The sequence below is a fragment of the Rhinolophus hipposideros genome (assembly GCF_964194185.1).
Source record: "Rhinolophus hipposideros genome assembly, chromosome: 9".
NCBI classification, from domain to species: domain Eukaryota; kingdom Metazoa; phylum Chordata; class Mammalia; order Chiroptera; family Rhinolophidae; genus Rhinolophus; species Rhinolophus hipposideros.
The window spans coordinates 35,635,328-35,650,895 of record NC_138055.1 but is presented as its reverse complement, the minus strand read 5'-3'; the positions used below and the strand labels follow the sequence as shown (position 1 = coordinate 35,650,895).

General features: G+C 34.4%; 1 protein-coding gene across 26 annotated transcripts in view; it reads left to right on the top strand.

Annotated features, from left to right (window-relative positions):
* SOX5 (SRY-box transcription factor 5) overlaps positions 1-15,568 on the top strand; it is a 944,197-nt gene that overhangs the window by 720,584 nt on the left and 208,045 nt on the right. For all 26 annotated transcript variants that reach the window (XM_081058265.1, XM_081058274.1, XM_081058286.1 and 23 more), the window contains one exon: positions 7,158-7,244. In XM_081058265.1, coding sequence (XP_080914391.1) covers positions 7,158-7,244 — 87 coding nt within the window. The remainder of the gene's footprint in view (positions 1-7,157; positions 7,245-15,568) is intronic.

The following is a 15,568-nucleotide window of genomic DNA, read 5'->3' as shown; positions in this document are numbered from 1 at the left end:
TTCTCAAATTACTTATGTCATATTTACTGGGATGTAATATTTCAAACAAGAATGAACCAAAGTGTTGTAGTCTACGCAAATACATGCACTTGTTTTCCAAGTGTTGTAGTGGACAAAACTGTAAGAGTTATACAAGTATGTTTTCATGGAAATTTTTGTGTAAATTGTATAAGGCAATCTCGTGAGGAGTAATCCCAAAGTTACTCAAGGTTATTGATATGTAGCAATTATATCATTTTTAGTATGGCATATTTAATCATGTGGTAAATAATATTCATCTAAAATTTGGTAGAAGATTGGGTGTAATTGAATAGGTATGTTAATAGTTTCAACTTATGCAAAAAGAAAAATTAAGCCTTTGAGTAATGATTTAGATGTTGCAATATTCTAAAAACGTATTTCTTATTAAAAATTTCAGAACTTGAGTCAGCAGGCCAAATAACTTTTTCTTTTTTCTTTTTCTCTTTTTCTGGCACTACTGAAAGTAAAGTACTTCTAGAGTTTAATTCACATCAGGATAATTACATATAAAAAGAGGCTTATTGAAATTCTAATGCCTTGGAATTTCACATGTGTTTCTGTTGTGTGTTGTGGTATGTGTTATTTTTTAACATTTCCTAGAAGAACTTGACATTTCCAGTGGCAGACTAGCTGTAGTGCTTGGCTAATGGGACTTTTACAAGGCCTTCTGGTCTTCATTGAACAAATAACTTTCCAGATATGTAAAAGGTTTTACACTACTTCCATTGCATTATTTAATATTTGCCTCAAAATGTTGTCTAGAAATGCAGCTATTGTCAATATGAATTGAACTCTTACTGATAATGTGATTTCCAGATTTCGCTGAATCTTTTTCTCACAAATAATCTTATGATCAGTTATTTAATAATTAAATAGCAACATATTGAATTGTAGTTAGCCTTTTGAAGAAAAATATATTTGGCTAAGTGCACCAACTTGCATTTATTATTTAGTTTTATGGGGCCATCAATTGAAAGCTTCCAAGGATAGTAGGTTGCCTTAACGTTACCAAATGCTAACAAGTAGTAGCCTCTCAGACTCCTATCATATAACTATTGTCTAAAACTACATGAGGTGAATAAAACTGGACTAACATTTCATTTTGGATAAATTTGACTCTTTATTAAAAGAACTTGTGTATGATTGAAAAGAATACTGAACTAGGAGTTAGGCTTCAAGTCATAGCCTTTATCATGAGATTTGTGATTTTAGACCTTTATCATTAGATTTGTGATTTTAGACAAGTTTTTACCTTAATTTACAATTCTCAGTCTATGAAATGAATAGTTTGATCTAAACCAGCTATGACCAAATGGTAGTGAGCAAAATAGTCATCTCCCAACACTAGTTTCATGGTCAAATATTTAAATAATACTATGTAATCCATAACTCTCTTAAAGGTGACATCTTGTTAGCACATAAAAAGATCTAAGTCTTGTTGAAAAGAAGTGTAAATTTGTTTAATGTTAATTAGATTTACATGATAATACAATGCTTATTTTGTTCATTTTAGTTTTAATTTAAGTGACCAAACAATTTATGTTCCACTTATGTTCAATATATATTTTAAGTAACTTTTGTGAAATGCTCATCTAAATGATACTTAAAAATCCTTCCAGGTTTAAAATTCTGATTCTATTGTGACACAAAATCTATATATATTTACTTGATTTCGAAGAAGGTATTGGTAGATTTTGAAGTTTACCTATAGTGTTGTTCCTTTCAAAAGGTAACTCCCATTCCTAAATGCTCACCCTATCACATGTCAGGAATAACAAAGCTTAGTCTAAGCTACAAAATTAAAATATAAACAGTGGTAGATTTGGTATGACCTAACTCCTGGGACTTTGTTTAAAAAGTCAAATATTATACATACATATTTTTTGCTTGTTTGAGTTTTCAATGAGCTCTGCCACTGCAGCTCAAGGGAGATTAAGGAGGAAAACCTATATAAACACAAAGCAAAAACCTGAGCGTGTGTGTAAAGCTACTGCACTGGAGCAAATGTGGTTTAATTCTTGGCACTGGCAGCTTGTTGGAGAATTACAATATGTTGGCATGAGTCTCTAGGTCTCATTGTTCCAGATGAGGGAGTCAGTCTTCAGAGTGTTTGGCACTGAAGGGAAAAAGGAGTGAGAGTTATAGAGAATGAACAGGCCCTAAAGAGGCAGGATGCTATTGTAACAATGGCTGGCACAGTTGGGGGGGCCATTCGCTGGTGGGGATTGCTATAGTCATTGATGTGAAGAAGCATATGTGAGCAAAAGAGGCTCGGGTGAGAAGGGAAAAGTAAGCAAATACATCAAAAGGGTCCAGTAGGCAAAAGGGACGAAAGTAATCCAGTTAGAAGCATCTTACTATTAATGTGCTGATAAGGATATCTTTCGTATCTCTCCAACTTATCTTATAGCTTATTTCTTAACATTTATTTTATTTTTCTCTTTTTAAATATATACATATTTGCCTTTCCCTTAACGAGACAGATCCTTGAATTAAGAGGACCTGGTTTTGTATTCCATCTCTTGTACTTTCAGCTCAGGTAATGCTGGGCAAAGCATCCTACCCTTAATTTTCTCATATGCAAAATGGATATAATATATACCATTGACAACATTTTTATTTGTATATGATAGCATTCTGGAAATAAAATGCTATGCAAATAATAATTGCTATCACTATGCCTCACATTTATTTTTAATATAGGGAGCCCTAGTTTTTATTGTCACATTAATTATAATATTCCAATGCTTGGGAGAAGTAAATCTTTGGTGAATCTTTAAAAGTTTTTCAATTAAAACTATGATGTATCTTAACATGAAAATAATGAATATTTCAGTATTGGAACATTTGGAAATAATTCTGAACATAAACATACCTCATTCATAAAATAAAATACAGTTCAACATGTATTTAAAAAACACATTACATTTTAGAAAATGGAATATTTAATCTACAACTACTATATCTACTCAGTAGGCACTGAAGCAACACTTACATATTAAATTTTTCAAATTGTGTCAAATTTTACTTTACTCATATTCACACATTAATGAATAGGTATATTGTAGATACTGGGATTTTGGCATTTGGTCTTTTACATTTCTAATCATGAATATTCTATTGAATCTTCACCATTTTCAGAGAAATTCAATCATTGGTACATGTTCATCCATTGTGCTCATTATTGTGAGCTCATTTCTTGCCACTTCTTCATGAATTACCAACGGAAACAAATTGAAAACGTTGTAGTTGGTAGAATACCAGATGTGGATTTGTCTAAAGCCCTTTGTTTTACAGTAATTCAGATAGGGAGGTAAAGTGGGTGAAATGATTTGCTTTTGGTCCCTCTGAGCTAGCCAATGTGAAAGTCTTGGTGAGAACGCAGATTGTTTGTTTTACAGCCCAATAGTCTTTCCACTATATGAATACCGTTTCATTTCATTGTATATGTCTGCCAAATGATCATAAGTTTTCCTTAAATTGTCTGAAATTCTAAAGTGCAAAGTCATATTGTGGGGCTACATCCTGAACATAATAAGCACTATAAGACATTTGGGCTTTTTATCCCACCATGCTGCTCATAGGTACATGTCCCCTGGGGGAATTCAGTTTACCCTCTCAAGTTTTAATTTCATCCATCCAATGGAGTTAATAATATTGGGACAAAGAAAACTTTCCCCTTACTCCTTTAGTTCTTCTGGCTGTTTGAATAATTTGGATGACATAGAGGAGATTAACAGGAGAAAATAAAAATTTTAAATGTATGCATGGGAATTCACATAAGCAAGAAAATTGCAAAGACAGTGAGATGAAAAGAGGTATACATGTCATTTTGGACTGAGGAGCAGAAAGTAAGCGACTCACAGGTAGATGAGAAAGAGCAAACGTTTTGTAAACAAGTTCTTGCAGGGCGATCCAGAAACAATGAGAAACAAAAGGACATCTAGCTAACAGATTTTTTGCTGGGATCCTTCCGGTCTTCCACAGTTGAGTCATGTGTTCTAAGGTGAATATACTAAAGTTCCCTTCCAGATGCAGGTTTTCTATGTGAATCTCTTTAGGGAGAGAGAGAGAGAGAGAGAGAGAGAGAGAGAGAGAGAGAGAGAGAGAGAGAAAACTTCTTGAATTTGTTGGGATTTAATTGTTTACAACTGGAAATAATCTGCTTGCCAGCGTGGCCCATTGTGGGGACATGCGCTTCTAACCCTCACAGCAACTATAGTTTTCCCTACTATCCACCGTAGTTTTGAAGATGAAATGAAATATGTGTGTACTAGAAAGAACATAGATGTTGGGATTCAGTAGGTTGAACTAACTCCATATTGAGCAAGTCATGATAGTTCCCTAAACTTTGATTTCTTAAATGGTGAAAAAACAAACAAACAGAAAAGAACAGATGTACCAAAATTCAATTCAGAAGATTATTGTGAGAAGTTTAAGATACCACATGGAAAGGACCTTGTACAGCGCTTAGGGTTTAGCCCTCAAAATAGTAGCTCTCATCATTTCCTTGTCAACAAGGGTGTTTGGAATTTTTAAGAAAAGAACAACAACAACAAAAAAAGCTTAATTCAAGACTCAACTCTACCCATTACATTTTGTGAAACATCAGATAAATCCTTTTCTTCTTTGTTAAAACTGTATAATGGATATAATAATACAAACTGAGTCTTCAGGTGTTTGCTATGATTAAATGAGAGAATACAGGTAAAAACATCTAGCATAAACCTGGTACATAGGCTGCTCAATAAATGTGTACTGAATCTGAAGTTAAAGTCTATACCTCATTCAAATTGCAGATATTAATGTCTGTATTCATCCACAGACATGGCAACCCCAAGTTAGATACCTTTCTGATGTTACATGTTTCAAATTACTTGGTTTTAAAGAAGTGATTTGTATTTTTGTAGTCTATGTTAAAAGCCAGGTACTTGAAAAAAGGGGCTCTGTATTTGAGCCTTATATCTTTATGCAAGTTAATAAAGAGGCCAGGAACGTTCTGCAGGTTTCAGAAATCTGGTGGCTGTTTCTTTAACTCTGCAACTTAGACAGAAGACTTCTGTTTCTTTATGAGCACACTACAGTGAATATTTTGTCTAGCTGCAGGGGAAAAGCTTTGTCATGGACTTTGCAGACAATAGCCTTAAAAGCAAAATGGTCTGCTTTTGGTGCTGGGAGGTTCAGGGGCCTATTGTTAGTGCACAATGGATTTCTATTGCTGCATTCCTGCTTTGCAAAGGTTTGTTAGCTTTTAATGACTGACAGTTCTCTATTGCAAATACCACATTGGCTGTGCCCTGTTTACATGCTTCTCAAGAATTTTTGTAGAGTGCTAGAAAAAAGAAACAGTAGTGTTTGTTTGACCTACCCTGATAAGGTTTAAAAAATAATTTCACTCATGAAATGTTTACTAGGAATGTAGAAACATTGGAAATCCTTGCAGAAGTATTTAAAGTTACCTTTAAAGCCTCTATAAGCAGAAATATTGATTATAGTATAAGAATATATTTGATCCATTTTATTATTCACAGAATTGTCATCACCATTTTTTAAACAATACAGTATAAAAATAGGGACAATTTAAGAAAAATAAATTATTTAGGCTCCTTTTTCCTAAAATGTGAAAAAATGGAGATACATATTTTGTTACCATGGAAAAAAATACATTTCACACATTCCATAGGCAAATGTGTGCACAGTAGTTGGGTGTGTGTGTGTGTGCTGTGTGTTGGCACCACACATACAGACTATGTAAAGCAGTAATTGTTCATAGTTTTTTTTCACTACTTTATTCTCCACAAGTTTTTTACATGTGAAAACAAAGCATTCCATATTGTTACAGCTATTCCAAGGAAAATTTCCCCTTCACTTTATTGAAACACTCTACACCAGCTTTGTGACTCTGATACTGGTAGCTGATGGCTGTAAAATCGAGACCTAAGAAAAATAGGTAGCATTAGCTAAAGATGAGGATGAAGATGCCTTAAAATGCATTTTATGTGGGGAAAATTAACCAGTTTCTAATAATCTTATGGTCTCTAGGCCAGACGGTCCCTTTGATAAGTTAACATGTACTCCCTTTATGCTCCTAGTAGGGGGTAGACAAATGTCTGAACAAACACAAATACACATAAACATCAATGTGGAGAATGGCAGTGTATGTCTTAGATCCAGATAATAAGTGTGGGTATTGTTATTTCGATGGAGCATACTGGGACACTTATCTTTTAGTACACTCCATTTTCAAACTGAAATGCAATGCTAATCGTGGTATTGAAAGCCATTGTAATTGTATACCCATCTAAATGCTGACAAGAATATACAATTACATTGTTTGGAACCCAGTTTAATGTTTGGGGATTTTATTAGCATTTATATTTACTTCTACGTTAAAATCCAAACACAAAAGGAGAGGGCAAAAACATGGGATATATAGAAATAAATATCAGAGCATAACTTTGCTCTCTAAAATATGTGTACCCTGTCCCAATACAGGGCATTTAAAAATAGTGTGATACAAATCGGAAATAAGCAAATAATAGGTTTCCATGATAGACATTACTCTCTAAATCTAGATTTTTGCAATCTTTGTAAAGCTTCTTTCATACCCACTTTTTTTTTTTTTTCAAATGTTCGCCGTACTGGCAAATCTTGACACAGTGTGCTTACCACCACACAATGTTAAACACATATTATAAAGTAGATGTAATTGTAAACACACAGAGGGATATAATTACATGTAGCAGATTTAAGAGCTAATTCTTTGCCTTTTTTACTCTGCATTTTATCAACATAATTATTTTTTGACTGCAGACTAACACCCTGAAATTGACAAGCATCCATTATAGCAGGAATTTATTCACCAAATTGAAAAACAATGAACTGCAGGTTTATATGTACCCATTGTCATAAAGAATTAGAACAGCTTTGTTCCACAAGAGGAAAAAGCTAATGATTTTGAAACAGCAGGTGACAAAACACATTCTTTTTTCCTCCCCTGTTATCAGTTTGTTGATGAAGTCATTATGAACTGGGGCAGGGATAGGGATGGCCTTATTTTTAGCAGATAGACTTTTAATGAGCTCCATTGTAAAGATAGTCATGTTGATTTGCTTTCATTTTTTTTCTTTATTTAGAAACCCCCAGTATTGAAAAGCTACTCTCAAAGGACTGGAAAGACAAGCTTCTTGCAATGGGATCAGGGAACTTTGGTGAAATAAAAGGTAATATGTTTGCAATTATTTTGATCCAAAATGTACCAAAATGAAGTTAATATTTAGGAATATGAATGGTGATAAAGTACTTCTGTCCCCACCTCCTTTTGCTTCATGAATTCTCTGTCTTTGGTGTTTCTTCTTTCTAGCTTGAAAGTGGATGTATCAGGGTTCTTATTTTTTCTATTTGTGCCTTATGGGATAAGTGGTATGTTGTTTTAATAGAATAAACCCACTATATCTTTAATAGGCTTTGGTTCTCATTATTTAAAAAAAATTTAAATGATTTACTTTATAAGTAGGATTGTTTCTGTGGCAGGATTAAAAACTGCATATTATGAGATGACTTTATATATTATGCATATTAGAAGTATGCATGTACATAATCTGTATTTAAAACCAAAAATGATGAATGGCAAAAGCTTACTAAAATCTTGCTTTGCGGAAGAAGGACATTTCTGTGTGTTTTTTTCCCTTGAGTTGGAAAATATATACAACTAAGAGAAAACTTCTGCATGGACTTCAGATAATAGTAAATATTCATATCTTAATAAACTTTTACTAGTAACAAGAGGAGATTTAATTTCTCATATAAAAATATAACCAAATAATTTTTTCAAATTAATTTAAAAGTGTATTTTCTCAGAACATAGTAGGCAATCAATGGTTTTCTATTTGTTGCCAGTAGGTCACGTTTGATTCTGAGTTCAAAAGAATTATTTTTTAGAAAAATATACTTATTCATCAATATTGAAATATTTAGTTACAGATTACCCTGCTTATTTTGTGATAGAGGCTGGATAACTAAAATATCACCAGATGTATATTAATATACCGGTACATGTTGAAATATGTGTATAAATTACTTACGTGTGTATGTGCATGTGTTCTCCCAAGGAGAGAGGCAATTGTCACCACATCAGAGCATTTTGGAGAAAGTCTAAGCGTAGATTGGTCTTTTCAAATGTTTGGCCTACATGACACTAACATCTCAGGAATTTAAAACTTCCAGAAAACCTTTGATTGAATATTTCACTTTTCATTCATTTATTTGGAGTTTGCATATATTCAGGCTATGGTTACCTGTAAATGGGTGGTAAGAGAATGAATAGGTGCTAATTAACAAATTCAGGAACCAAAACCTATAATGGAATCTCATTTAAACAATTAATAATATGCCTTAAGCTTGGAGATAAAGTTTAAATGCAACAGAGATGTTTCTTTTTCTGAGGCAGCAGCTCCCTTATTTTTTGTTGTTGTTGGATTTTAACCCATTTGCACCTGAGATAAAGGATGTATTCTCCAAGGTTCTTTATTCTCCTCTGACCTAGGTAATAACAGAGACTAGAGCAGAGAAGACCGCCTGTTCCAAATCTTGTGATCTCATTCCATTGGAGGACAAACATATTTCCCTCCCTTGTTTTCCTCACAAGTCAGACTTAAAAGCAGCCACAGCAGTAATGATAAGCTGAGAGGAGAGGAGCCCAGCTGTCCTTTCAGGCTTGCCTGTGGGGGTAGTTCAGGAAGCTATAGTACAGTCACAAAAGAAGTTTCTGTCTTTAATTTTGAGTTTTTTAAGCTTCGCATTCAGAGCACAAATTTGGTGCTTGTCCTTCGGTTCTGTTCAAAACATTGTTTTCTGCTGCATTTAAAAGCAACTGTAGATCTTTCTTCTGTTGGGGGGCATGATTATTAGGTGCTCAGATCAGGTTTGGCAGAAGACTGGGAAAATTGCGCTGGGTTCCTTTTCCTGCTGACCGTCCGTGACAGTTGCAATTACTATCCATAGTTCATAGGTAGCTAGAAAGTGATGAAGATACAATAGTGTGTTGCCCTCTGGGGGTAAATAAATTTGATTTAATGGTTCTTGGGGGTCAGAAACAATGATTAGTAGTGCCCAGGAATGTGGTTTTCATGCCACCTCGGAAATTAGACAAGAACAATGGCTTAACTGTTTGGCACCTGTTTGTTTATGAAGCAAATAAAGGTGTAAGTCTCATATACAGGGACACTGTTTTTGATCAGGGTATAAAAGGATGAGTCTGAGCTTTTTTTTTAAAAACCTGAAAATATGAACTTGTTCCATTATTATATGATTTATTGATGATGCTTTAGAATAATGTATTTGAATAGAACCTTGGCATACGTTAGAATGTGTAGAGCTGGAGTATTTACTGAGTCTTCTTTGGGATTGAAACTTTCTCCTCTATTCACACTGGTCAGTTTTCATTTAACTTTTAATGAGTTCCAGGAAAAAGCGAGTGAGTGAATGAATGAGTGTGTGTGTGTGTGTGTGTGTGTGTGTGTGTGTGTGTGTGTGTACGCACCTATTCTCAAATACTGTATCTAAGACTATAGCCAAGTGAGGACAGAGCTCAGTTCCTAAGTGCTGGCTTCAAGTTGCTGTGAGTGAATTATGTTCAGGGCATTTAGACAAAAATTAAAATTATAGTTTGGCAAAGTACAAAGAAGCATTTCTCCTTACTGTTTTCAAAAGTAAAAATTAAAAACTTTTTAAAGTAGGAGAAATAAATAACATTTTGGTTTGGATAGTTATCACTAAATTGTTGTCATACTCACTTAAAGGTAATCTCATTTTTTAAGAAACAATGTGAGTTTGTAAAGGTCACCACATCTAAGAGCATAAAATTATTTTTTCCTGTTAGATTATTTTGCCTGTTAGAATTTAAACCATTTTATGGTCTGATACTTTGGAAATGTGAAGTAATTAGATTTTAAAGTTACATTAGAAACAATCCTCTAAAAAATACAGTAGATCCAGTTTTGCAGAAAAATTCAGTTTGACTAAAAACTCTGCTAACAGCCAACAATCAGTATATGTTCTAAAATGATAGCTGCCTGGAAAAGTTATTTATTTCTTCTTCTCTAATCAGCCATACGGTATAACTGGCCAGTTTACAGTTTTTTTCCCTTATCTAAAACAGAAGCACTGAATAAAGGTTGTGTGAAAGATGAAGAAATACCTTTTATAGCCTCATAGTTATTGAGCAGGAGAAAAATCAACACTCGCATTCTAGTTGGCAACCAATTGTGTCACACATTGTTTCAGATAGCATGAAATTCCACTACAATGAATATTGTTGCATTGGTACGTCACGTGAGAACCGTGTTTGGGATCCATGGTGGTTCTGACTAATCTAAACAGATAATTTATTTTTCAATAAAGTCATTGAAAAACTTGTGTTTTACTGGTTTACATTTATTTGTAGAATGATAACAACTATATTGGCATGTGAAATTCTCTCACATATTTCTACCTTGGTGAGGGTATAAAAGAAGGTCGTTGTTTGAAAGGTTTTCTGGCTAGGTCACTCAGACGTGCCTAGGTCAGTTTCTCCACCGGACTTGTTGAAGAATTCTTTAGAGCCTGGTTTCTTTCCCATCAATATCCCTGGTAGACAGACCCCTCTCACCCTATTCACAATGAATTAATTTAGGTCATCAAAGTGTTTTATCTGTTTTTAAGGAAATGCCAGCTGCAGTTAGTATCATAAAAATTGGCTGTTTTTGAAAGCTATAATTTTGTTTTTTCTAGAAGTTGGGACATAAAGGCAAACACCAAACAGCTCTATAAAGTCAATAACGGATTCAAGGAAATAATTAATTCAGCAATACTATATAGCCTTTCAGAACTCAGAAATTAAAGACATCTTATGTGGATTCAACATGTGGATTAAAATAGATCCTCTATTAGGTGACATGACATTTTGAGATAAAAGAGTTCTATAGATTCAGTATGTGGCTTGAAAGATATAATTCTGTTTAAATAGCATTAGACAATTTGAAAACAAGCAGACTTGAACAAGAATCAGATCTCAGGTAATCTGAGGGGGGGCGGTGTCTGTCTTCCTCTCTTGTTGAATGAAAGAGCCACTGAAAGAAGCGTTAGTTGTAAATTTAGACTAACTTAATTTTCATTCATTGTATTTTCAGTTCATTCAACAAATACTGCTCTCTGGATGTATCTGAGTTTGACTGGTTATCTCTTCAATTTAAATGTGAACTTTATGAAGCAGACATTCTTGTCTGGTTTACACAAAATAGCATCCCCAACACCTAGAATGGTGTGAGACACATATTATAGGAGAAACTCTTCTGTGGAGATATGCTGAATGAATGAAAGAAAAGAGCCAGTCATTTGAGGTAGTGCTCAACTGGGGATGATTTTGCTCTGCCAGGGGAAATTGAGCAATGTCCGGAGACATTTTGGCATGTTATAACTAGGTGGGGTGTACTACCAGCATGGGGCCAGTGACACTAAACAACACAGCTCCCCAGAAAAACAATTGTATCTAAATGTCAATGGTGCCAAGGTTGGGAAACCCTGATCTAGGGGAAAAGTGTTCCAGGGGAAACATTGGCATGCAAAGGCCCTAAGTGGAAGCAAGTTTGCATATTGGTTTTAGAGGAATTCACAGATGGCCATGTGACTGAAGCATTTTGGCAAAATATAAAGTGGGAGGTGATGATGCCAAGGGAGGCAGGTCTGATCATTCAGGGCTTTGTAAGGGTAGGGAGATTGAATCTTATTGTATACACAGTATGAAGCTATGAAATGGTTTTATACAGGCCTGTGACATAATCTGATTCACCTTTCTAAACGTCACTCTGAAGGCTTGCTTGGAAAATAGGTTTGAGTAGGGGAAGAAGTGGAAGCCGACAAAAGAGTTAGAAAACTGTTGTAGTAGTTAAGGCAAAAGATAGATGATGGTGGTCTTGATTAAGGGTTAGTACTGTAAATGATGATTCATGGACTGATTTATAGTATTTTCTAGGGTTAAGAGGATTCCTCATACATTAGATATAGAAGATGAGGCAGAAAAAAGAATCCAAACAATGTATGGATGGTGGTATCTCTTACTGAGGTGGGATGACAGAAGCTGGTTTCCTTCCCTCATGACTTCTGTAGCATTATATTAAGGCATGTTCTGACATGTGCTTCTTCTATGGAACCTGCAGAGCTATAAGAATCATCTAAATTATCGTCATGCCTGTAGTTACTACGGAGTAGGAAGAACTGAAACATAGAGTGTATTTGTCGCTTACTTTAGTAATCATTTTTCCCAAGGGAATTGAAACAGGACTAGCATAGATTAAAATACATGAGTTCAAATAATTGAAAGAAATGAAAAAGACTGATTATCAATGAAACATACATATACAGAAACTCGTCATTATCTATCTGAATCTGATGGACCTAGTCCATACATACACAACTGTGTCCCCATAGTGTTACATAATTGTATGTATCCTAAAAATCTCAATCTAAGTAAAGAAACAGTAGCTCCTCTTTTTGTATTGTGGGCCTCTGGGATTTTCCAGTGATCTAATTTTCTTTTTCTTTTTTTTTTTTTTTTCTTTTTAAGTCAAGGATGTTTTGTGGCCATTACTAGTTTCTCTAACGTTCGTAGATTACTTATTGGACCCTCCCCACTCACTGAGAGATAACTATAAAGAACATGATAATTTAGAAATGAAACCACAGTGCTTACTCTTTTATCTTGGTTTAGTACTTCTATAAAAATGGGGAAAATTTCTTTTACAGAAGCGTTAAGTTCTGTGGCTCAACTGTCTTGAGTCAAAACCAGAACACATGCAAGTGATATAAGATAAAACATCTCCCTACTTCTCATGGCTACATCGCATGCCTAAATTTGAGATTTGTTTAAAGGGAAGGGACTTTATATTTTATGTCATTCATTAAACAATTTTAGATGAATCCGTATAGGCCAGATGGGATAGTAGGTAATGAACATATAAAAGTTGGTAATTTACAGTTGTTTCTGTCACAACTATTTCTGCTGACTTTAGGGAGACGAATATGAAAATATGATAATACAATGTAATGTTTAAGTACCATAATAAATGTATATACTGTGTAGATCCTTCAAAAAGGGAACAACTGTTATCAGTGGGAAAATGGAAAAGAATCATAAAGAACAAGACACAGGAACTGGAACATAGAGAATGAATGTTTATGTAGTTGGCACTTGTGAATGGTGGCATTTGGGAAGGATGGCAGAAAATTCAGTGTAGCTAGAATTTAGGATGCACAAAGGAAGTGGAAAGATTGGGTTATATTTTGAAGGACCTAATTCATTCGTGAGAATGAGTTGACATTTTACTCTGAAGACAGTGAAGGTGTTTAAACAGAGGAAGTGATATGATTAGATTTGTTTTCTAGAAAGATTTTTTTGGTACCTGGTTAGAGGATACACTTGCAGAAGGAAAAATTAATGACAGTAAGTTAGTTCTATTAAAGTTTGCTACAACAATTCATGAAAAAGACGATGAGGAATGGCAATGGAGATGGAGAAGAGAAGCTTTCCCTAAGTACTGTACAGCAGTGTTTATGTTATATTGCCACTTATGTAAAGGAAAACTGTTATGGGTTGAATTGTGTCCTCCCAAATGTTCATATGTTGAAGTTCTAACACCTACTACCTCAGAATGTGACATTACTTGGAGAGAGGTTCTGTACAGAAGTAATTAAGTTTAAATGGGAGTTATTAGGGTCAGCCCTAATCTAATATGACTGGTCACCTTATAAGAAGAGGAAATTTGGATACAGATATATACAAAGAGAGATTATGTGAAAATACAGATAAAAATCAGTCATTTATAAGCCTCGGAGAAAGGTCTGGAACAGATACTTTCCTCATAGCCCTCAGAAGGAACCAACCCTTGTGACACCTGGTCTTGGACTTCTAGCCAATAAATTTAACTTTCTGTTGTTTAAGCCACCCAGTCTCTGATACTTTGCTATGGTAGCCCCGGTAAACTAAGACAGAGATATTCTGATGTATGCTTAAATCTTTATTTAAAAAGATAGGCTACACAAGAAAATAATGATGGTGGTTTCTTTTGAAGGGCAGTTTTGAAAGGAGATCTTTCACTGTATACCCTTTTATAATTACTGTTTATTTACTCATGAACATAATAATATTGAAAAATAATTTTAAATAAAGGAAAACAAAATAAAGCTATTTTGAGGAAAAATTATGATTTGTTGGTATAATGGGTAACAGAGATGGGTAGGTGAGAGAGAATTGAAGATGATGTTAGTAGTAGCTTAAAATGTTAATTGGGTGATAATGTTTTAAAAATTGGAGTAAAACGCAGAGTTCCATCTTATACATGTTAAATTTTAAAACTGAGATCTATACTCAGAGATAATCATTCCACATCTAGAAATATGTTGCTAGGGCTGGAAGACAAGCTTAGGGTTGGCACGCATCTTAATAGATCACTGACTCTGAGACAGTATTCATTGTAAGACTCGGAGAGTTTAAAATATACAAAATAAAAGTCTTAGAATTGTTGGAATACAGAATTTAGGAATTCAATCATGTTGGTTAGCTCAAGACCAAAAAAAAAAAAAAAAAAAAAAGAAGGCAGAGAATGGTACTGGGAAGAATATGAGCATTTGTAAGGGGGCAGAAGAGGAAGAACCAGCAAAGAAGATTGAGAAGAAAAGTTAGCTAAGTAGTATTGAAACAGAATAGAGGTGTGTCTGAGAAGTGGTATGAGGTCTGACAACTAAGTTCGCAAACTTGTTGCAACAATGTTGCTAAATGTTTTTTGATATCAGAGGGATTATAAATTATGAATTTGTGCCAAGTAGACAAACAGTTAACCAAGTTTACTATTTGGAAGTGCTGAAAAGGCTGCGTGAAAAAGATAGATGACATGAACTTTTCAAAAACAATTCATGCCTCTTACATCACAACAATGCACGAGCTCACACGGCATTGTCTGTGAGGAAGTTTTTAGCCAGTAAACAAATAACTGTACTGGAACACCCTCCCTACTCACCTGATATGCCCTAAATGAATTCTTTCTTTATCCAAAGATAAAGGAAATATTGAAAGGAAGACATTTTGATGACATTCAGAACATCAAGTGTAATATGACCACAGTTCTGATGGTCGTTCCAGAAAATGATTTCCAAAATTGCTTTGAAGGGTGGACTAGGCACTGGTGTCGGTGCACAGCTCCCCAAGGGGAGTACTTCAAAGGTGACCATAGTGATATTTAGCATGAGGTATGTGGCACATTTTCTGGGATGAGTTAATGAACTTAATTGTCACACCTCGTATGAGAAGGTCAAGATGAAGGGTGGTAGGCTAAAGGTTCAAAAACTTTGAATTGAATATGGACCCTGAAATTAATTTGTTGTAAATTTCAAGTAAAGTTTATTTACATCTATATTACTGAGACCAAAGGATTTTGTTAATCTTTCACATACTGATGCCAAAATGATATTTGTTTATACTCATCATCAAATAAGTATATTTCTTTACACATTGATA